This window comes from Conger conger, chromosome 19 (assembly GCF_963514075.1).
Source record: "Conger conger chromosome 19, fConCon1.1, whole genome shotgun sequence".
Taxonomy (NCBI): domain Eukaryota; kingdom Metazoa; phylum Chordata; class Actinopteri; order Anguilliformes; family Congridae; genus Conger; species Conger conger.
In genome coordinates, this window is record NC_083778.1 from 22,733,862 (window position 1) to 22,741,553 (window position 7,692).

At 44.9% G+C, this 7,692-nt stretch overlaps 1 protein-coding gene and 2 non-coding genes across 3 annotated transcripts; all 3 read right to left on the reverse strand.

Moving 5' to 3' along the window:
• Positions 1-3,783: 3,783 nt before the first annotated feature.
• rpl18a (ribosomal protein L18a) lies at positions 3,784-7,619 on the reverse strand. The gene is made up of 5 exons (XM_061229468.1): positions 7,473-7,619; positions 6,143-6,322; positions 5,224-5,353; positions 4,307-4,416; positions 3,784-3,932 (listed from the first exon to the last, which is right to left on the reverse strand). Exons 1-5 carry the CDS (start codon positions 7,488-7,490, stop codon positions 3,840-3,842), a joined length of 531 nt encoding a protein of 176 aa, XP_061085452.1. The 5' UTR covers positions 7,491-7,619; the 3' UTR covers positions 3,784-3,839.
• On the reverse strand, positions 4,586-4,715 carry LOC133119425 (small nucleolar RNA SNORA68). Its single transcript, XR_009706529.1, has one exon. It is a non-coding gene; the product is annotated as a small nucleolar RNA SNORA68 (small nucleolar RNA).
• Positions 6,398-6,530, reverse strand: LOC133119426 (small nucleolar RNA SNORA68). Its single transcript, XR_009706530.1, has one exon. It is a non-coding gene; the product is annotated as a small nucleolar RNA SNORA68 (small nucleolar RNA).
• Positions 7,620-7,692: the final 73 nt, after the last annotated feature.

Genomic DNA, 7,692 nt, shown 5'->3' on the forward strand with positions numbered 1-7,692 from the left:
GAGCAGACTGTGTGTGGTCTTTGTAAGTCGCACAGACACACTCTTTATGTTTTTTTATGTTTATGGGAAGAAAAGACTAAAATGGAAACTGCGTACACATCAAAGAATGAAAATGAATTGACCAAACTCTAATGGAAGTCATTTGATCCAAATGTCAAAAGCTTTTTATCTCGCTGATTTTAATTAACTGTTAGATGTCCTTGTTGGAAAAAAAGATGAAGAACCCATGTCACAAAAAATAAACTAAGGAGAGAAATGAGTTATGACGTGGGAAGTGTCTTTGTTTCGTGACGCAAATCAGACGCGTAAGAATGGGCTGAATTTATTTTTAAATATCTCTCTGGGTAAAATTCACACACAGGATCATTCTGATTGACAGGCTTCACTTCCTCAGCATGTGTCAATCTCCTCTCAGCCTGCTGGTGCCCTCAGGTTACCCCTGAATACCCACGTCTGCTCAGGGTGGGGTCAGGGTTTCACCCTGAACCTGCAGAGTCTGTTTCAAACTGTAATCATTATTCATCTATCCTGAATGAGGAGAATATGATATGGCTGGGAATCATCTCATATCTGTTTTACAAAGAGGATGTCTTCCTCCGCAGGTTACTTTAAGGACAGGGTTTCATAAATATGCATATGTGTCCATGTTTAAAATGTTAAAAAGCACTTAAACTCCTCTCAGCTGCAGCAGGGCTGCCCCTGGGTCTGTGAGACTGCACTGCTCTCTCTCCCTGTTCATTCGCAGATGTATTTCCAATAATAATAATAATCGTAATCATCATCAGAATAGTATTTATTCAACGCGTCACACAGTGTTCGTGCCGCACTGATGTGTGAGTGTGTTAATGCACGTTTGAGCCGTGGAGTCCATTTTAAATAAACAGTGCGGCTCCCACACCCCCGCCTGAGGCAGAGAGAGCAGTGTGATTGTGAAACAGGAAGAGAGAGAGGACATTCTGGCTCTGGACCGCAGGCATCAACACAACGCTTCCCAGTCCCACTTAGCCAGTGTTTGAATTTGGTTTAAAAATATGATTCTTTTTAAAACCCTCTTTCTGACGTGCCTGTTGAAATATCACCACCAGATGAGCTGTGTTTAACTGGGCCGCTCTGCCAGACTGCTCCACCTTACACTAAAAACCTGTTAAAAAAACCCTGAATAAATACCTAATAAAGTGCTCACTACTGTAGACTGTGATAGACTTTTACTGTTATTATTTGTTCCCATAATTCTATTTGCCCTTTACATATTTCAGTTTAATGCATGCTAAAGGAAAGAATCAATCTTTGAAATCAAGTCAGTGACTAATTATCCACTCTATATGTTATATCTGGATATTTTTACATAACATAAACTAAATATAAAAATAAGTAATTGATGCGTGTTATATTATACATGTAGTCTGTTAGGATTAGGATGTGATATAGCATGAAATTAATTGCTTGCAGCCATTTTACCAGGTCAGCAAGCAGCATGTGAACAGTGTTACTGACAATTCAAGTACAAACCATCTTAAATGATCACATTAAATTAATTTAGCTGATGCTCTTATCCAGTGACTTACAGTGTAGGAGAAACATAAAGGCGCTCTCCTGATTAACAAGCACTGCGCCAGAGCTGGCCAACTATCAGCATTCCCACACCAGCCTACAAAATGTAATCGACTGAAATTCTTATACAATATACAGGCGATTTCAAAAAAAGGATATAAGTAATGTAATTTATCTTTCTTTAAGAAGGCATTATGTAATTATAAACAATCAATAAAGTTATTTAAAACCCCGGGTAAAGATAGAACATCACTAAAGTGCAAGCTAACTATTCTAACCGACTAACCGAGTACAAATTCTGAATCCAAACGCTCGTTACATCTTTAACTATTCAGCAGAGCAACCTTAACATAAACGTTAAAATATACCCTATTATCACAGCAATATCTTAACCTGAATTAGAACAAAATGGTCTGATAGGGAGTGGGAGGTACATGTATTTAGAAAACGGATTCCAGTAAATGGCAAACAAAAGTATATTAATAGTCTTTTTCACTTTCTGAGCTGTTTCCGCTTTTGTCCACAAGAGGGCGTTAACTGTTCACTAATAGAAAGCTTAGCAAAAAAGAACACAAAAATATATCCTGTTATCACAAAAGTAGTTTAACCTGAATTAGAACAAAAAGGTGGGAGGTTTATGGAGTGAGAGGAACATGTATTTAGAAACACAGATTCGTGTGTCCAGCAAACACAAAAGTATATTAAAATCGTTTTTTCACTTTCTGAACCGTTGCTCCTTTTGTCCGCAAGAGGGCGCCAACTGTTCAATAATCAGAAGCCTTGCAAAAAACAACACGAAAGTTGTGGTATTGGAGATCAGATACCTCATACGAACAATGACTTAATGATTTGTAAACGTTAATCATTCCACGGCATAACTTTATTTATGCGTTTGGACACATCGGGACACTTCCATCATCCAATGATCCTTCTGATACAAGACCAACTGCGGACGTGGAAGAATAATTCAATTAATTAGCCTGATTTGTCTGGTAATTTGGATACTCAATTTAGACCATAAATAAATAACATCTTCGAGATTTTCATCCGAATCTCATGGATCCTCATCGGCAAATTTAGAGGGAGGTTTAACAATTCTGACTGGTGATTTCATACTGCCCGTTTGTCTGGAGATAATAAGCAGAGCTGATGAGGTGTTCCCCTCCAAATCTACAGAACAATACACCGTTTCGTTCTGAAATCCCCGGCCCTGGTCTGTCTTTTGTCGTGAAATTGAAAGGCTCACGCAAATTCTGACAAAGGACAAGCAAGCAACTGTCAGAATGTTTCCGCTGCACTGTTGGATTGAGACGAGACTCAAAATCTCTCCCAGACACCAGGCAATGCAGTCAGCGTCACCACTGGAGCCGCACGTCTCGATTCTGTCCATGTTCTGGAACTTTTAATACTTTACCCAAATAATGACAGCTTCCGTTTGAAATTCTTGTGCAAATAAACCCGAGATTTAAGGTGCTGTCCGATTGTGTGGATATAACGGGTACCGGACCGCGGTTCCTACTGCCGCCCATGCAGGCCGGTCACGTTGCAGTATTGCGGTTCGGCCACTAGGTGTAGACAAAAGCTCACTTATACCCCTCTCCCACACAAAGCCTGGACACGGGAAATTGACTGCTTCTCCCCTCATCAGACAACAGTACGGTGACTAGTGGATGCAATGTTGTTCGCAGGCGTCATCAACTGAATCAATAGCACAGGGATGTGCTCTAACCTCTGGCAGATGCTTTGTAAAAACCGTGACAAAATATTTAAAGTAACATTTCACCGTTACATATTTAGGCTACCTATGACAACTGAGCAGTCGTCTTAACGTGAATTCAGTTGGTGAAAATGAAGGCAATTCCCGATTTCCACCCATTATCCTGGCTAAATGAGCTAATTGGCCATGTACACCAACACTGGTTTAAGGCAGTAAATTGCAGTAACTTTCATATTGGCACACAATAAATGTCCAACTGTCATTCATGCGCTCAAAGTAATAAATGTAGCTGAAATGTGAGATGGCCGATGGAGGTGATCAGTAAATTATTTTAAGATGCAGAGGCCTTTCCATTCCAGTCCCAAACACTGGTCCACAAACACCCATCATCCACAAATGCTAAGATAATTGTAAAGTTTGCTAAACTGATACTACGTTCCCAGTTCGTGATCAGATTTAATGAGGCTGAGAATCACAGGACTTAACCCTGACAGACAGAAATGCGGAGAGCCCAGTTCTGGTTTTGTTTTTTTATTCACAAGAGCGTACAGAAACGTGAGGAGCGCGTCCTCTAGAAGAAGGTGTTTGGTCTCTTGGTGGTGAAGCGGGGCTTGTGCTGGCGACGCAGAACCCTGTGGGGCAGGGGGAACTTGATCTTGGAGTCCTGCAGACGGACAGACAGACGGACAAGGGTTACACAGGCAGAGGGGAACGCCATCAGGAGCCCATCAGACCCTGACAGCCAATCACACCCAGTCGGGAGTGAGGTCACAAACACACGATTAGAATGTTCTGAACCCAACATTCTAATGCTGATGACAAGCTCTACTGGGGTCTGGGCATACGGACAACTGCACCTGTCCAAGGAGAATGGTGTGTGAGTGTGTGTGTGTGTTACAGCAGCAGAGGTGTGTGTGTGTGGGTGTGTGTTACAGCAGTAGAGGTGTGCAGGGACATGCGTGTGTGTGTGTGTCTGTGTGAGAGAGAGATAGATAGATAGAGATAGATAGATAGTTGCAGCGGTCTGCAGGGACTCACGTGGAACTGCTTGATGGCCGGGCGGCGGCACTTGTTGGCAGCGATCTCCTGCACCTTCATGATCTGGATGGAGTGGGCGCGGGCGCGATGGCGCGCTCCCATGTCCCGATCTGGAACAGGGACAATCCATCAGAGCTGCCCCTGATTGGCTGGGCCTTCCTAAACCTGCGTCTCATTGGCCCCTTGGGCTGAGACTATAACACGATTCATCTGCTTCCCTGGTCTATCGTGGACATACGGGGACCGGACCCTGACGGCCGGGACCAGTCCCCACGCCCGGCGTGTTGAACCCTGATTTCACTTCCGCCGGCACAGCAGCCCACGGAAGGCGACAAGGTGCTTCTTCCTTTACGCACACATGACAAGAACACCGCACGGACCAACGGAGCTCTTTGGGTTTGTGTGCGGACGCTCCTCTCAAATATTACATCCTCATTACTGGAAACGGGCATCTGCGAATCGATTGCCGTGGTGACCCTGTGGGCCATAGTGTCAGCTGGTTTTTGCCTTCACCTTAAAAATCGGTGAACAATTCAGATTCGAGAAACCTTCATTTCTTAAATCGACGAGTGAAGAGCGAAAACCAGCAGACACTGCAGTCCTCCTCTCCCTCCCGTTCCCTACAGGACTATTCCAGGACTCAAATTACACTCCTCAATGAGTCACAAGTCAGAGCCTGCGAGTTTCAAAACCATACATCATGGGACAGTTCTGCTTCCCTAAAGAATGCATTCAGCACTATTCCTTGGTATAAACTGGGCAGTTAACATTAACACTGATCACGGCTCTCTGGGTGTATTAGCGTGTTCTGTGATTGGAGGAGCCGGGAGGAGGCGGCACTTACAGCACTGAGTGACAGCTCTTTGGTGTATTAGCGTGTTCTGTGATTGGAGGAGCCGGGAGGAGGCGGCACTTACAGCACTGAGTGACAGCTCCGGAGGTGGTCAGGTCGCGGTACTCGCGGTACATGTTGTGGGTGCCGCTGCGGGAGTCGTAGCGCAGCCAGATCCCAAAGTTCTTCACCTTCAGAGGAGACTTCTCAAACACCTGGAGGAACACGGGCACGCTCAGCCGTCCGTCTGCCAGGTGGGCTGACCCCACTGCACACACACACACACCCTCAATACAGACGCACACATACCCCCAACTACACACACTCTCACACACTCACACACAATACACTCACCCTCAATACACTCACCCTCAATACACTCACCCTCAATACACTCACCCTCAATACACTCACCCTCAATACACTCACACTCAATACACTCACACTCAATACACTCACACTCAATACACTCACACTCAATACACTCACACTCAATACACTCACACTCAATACACTCACACTCAATACACTCACACTCAATACACTCACACTCAATACACACACCCTCAATACGTCTGTAGGCGCACACACCCCCAACTACACACACAATACACTCACACTCAATACAGACGCACACCATTATGCACACCCAGGAACCAGGAGAGGTGGGTGCGGTGGTCTGGCCTCAACATGAAACATGAAGACTGATATCCCAGCACTTAAGAGGCAAGGCTCGTCAGGATCACGTACACTCAATTAGCGACCCCAGACACCATGCAGTCTCCCTTAATTGTACAGCTGCATGGTATCCCATGTACCAGGGATGAACTCTGGCCTTCAAATCCAGCCCTGGTTCTCTTTTCTCCCAGGTAATTAGTGCTGCTGATTGCTGATAGGTGTGAACACCTGACTCCCTGATAAACCAGCAGTTCTCAGCCCCTGAGGACAGAGTTGCGGATCCCCGCTGTAGTTCCCACCCCCAGGCTGACCCCTCCAGTACTCACCAGCCCACAGTAGACGGTTTCTCCAGAAGCCTTCTTCATCTTCCTCAGCTGGGAGACGAAGTACCAGAAGCGGGACTTGGCCACCACGTGGTTGGGGGCGAAGATCCGCATGCGGTACAGCGGGGGAGTGGGGTTCTTGGCGGAGGGCAGCAGACGCCCAATCACCTTGTATTCCCGAAGCTGGAGGGGCAACCAATCACACGCTTCAGCCAGGTGACATCACAACAGCCTACGTACCGTAATCTACGATGGACCCGATGTAGAACCTTGATTTCACTTTTAGACCCACGTCAGCGGTCTGAAAGGCGACAAGGCACACTTGATTTCTGCACACCAGACAAGATCATATTATTGGTGTAAATGATGATCTTTGGGTTTTGTGTGCAAACGCAACACTCACTCTTCAGAGCAGCTAAATTGTGTCATCTAAATGCTCTAGGGACGAGCATCATGGCTTTCCAGAATGATAATTTAATGTTTTAATCTACAGTGGTTCTAAAACGTTATGGGGAGCTCTCTCTCAATTAAGGCTGTAAATCTACTTTTGTCAATTAGGAACCTAATGATTCACCTCAATCTTTAATTTGAGCAGTTAAAAATATTATTATTTACCTCAAATAGACTAAAGCACAATAAGCACGAGACATGGCATGTATAACCATTTTTGACGGCTTAAGATAAAACATCTCTGAAAAAAATTGAAAAATATGAATTTGGAATGCCAGAGTGGCACCTCTGGATAGAATGAAAACCAGGGGTCCCCTAGATCGATTTAGAGAACCACTGACACGGGCTACAATAGTGAACAAACTAACGGCCAGCGGACTTTTGATATACACCGTAAGTTACAGCAAGCTACAAACCAATATTAGACACAGAAACGGCATTACGAAGACAACTACGTGTACAGAAACATTCATGTTAGCAAGATAGTTTAGCTCGCTAGCTAGCAAGCCTAACTCGGGACATGTGGGCCGTAAGCATCACTGAACCACCCAGCTAATAATTTACGTTTGAATCGCCTAGTTTACTCCGTTACTTCACGAAATCAGCACGGATGCCCAAGCACTCTGAGCAATATATACCACTATCGTATTTTGCCCAGATCTAGCTTTTATAACAGGCCTCAACAGCACATGGTTCAAGCAACGTATATTGCGACGCCATGTTGCCGTGAGAAGGGTTTCTGAAAATTGAGTTTTCCATACGCTCTTATCGAAGCAATGCCAAACTTGATTAAATGTACGAATAGTTTACATGCTTATGCACACCGAAGGCGAATCGTATCGCGTTATCCGCATGAATAAATATATTATTAGCGTATACGTACTGTGCCGGACGCCTTCATGGTGTCTCTCGCTGACGGCCGCTTGGAAAAAGGAAGTTGAGGGGCGGCGACTCATAAACGTCAATCTTCCCCCGGAAGGGCGGGACCAAGACACCGTCTCCCATTGGTGCTCCGTGGTGCCACTTATCGCGGAGGACTCCGATTTAATATTTTGTGATCAAATCAATGAAATATGAGATGCACGTCATATTTCTGATAAACC

Excerpts from the sequence above, each read along its gene's own strand:
- rpl18a (XM_061229468.1), bottom strand. Across the intron at positions 5,354-6,142 it reads AAACCGTCTACTGTGGGCTG|GTGTTTGAGAAGTCTCCTCT; the intron begins GTGAGTACTGGA and ends GTGTTCCTCCAG. Across the intron at positions 3,933-4,306 it reads CGGCCATCAAGCAGTTCCAC|GACTCCAAGATCAAGTTCCC; the intron begins GTGAGTCCCTGC and ends GTCCGTCTGCAG.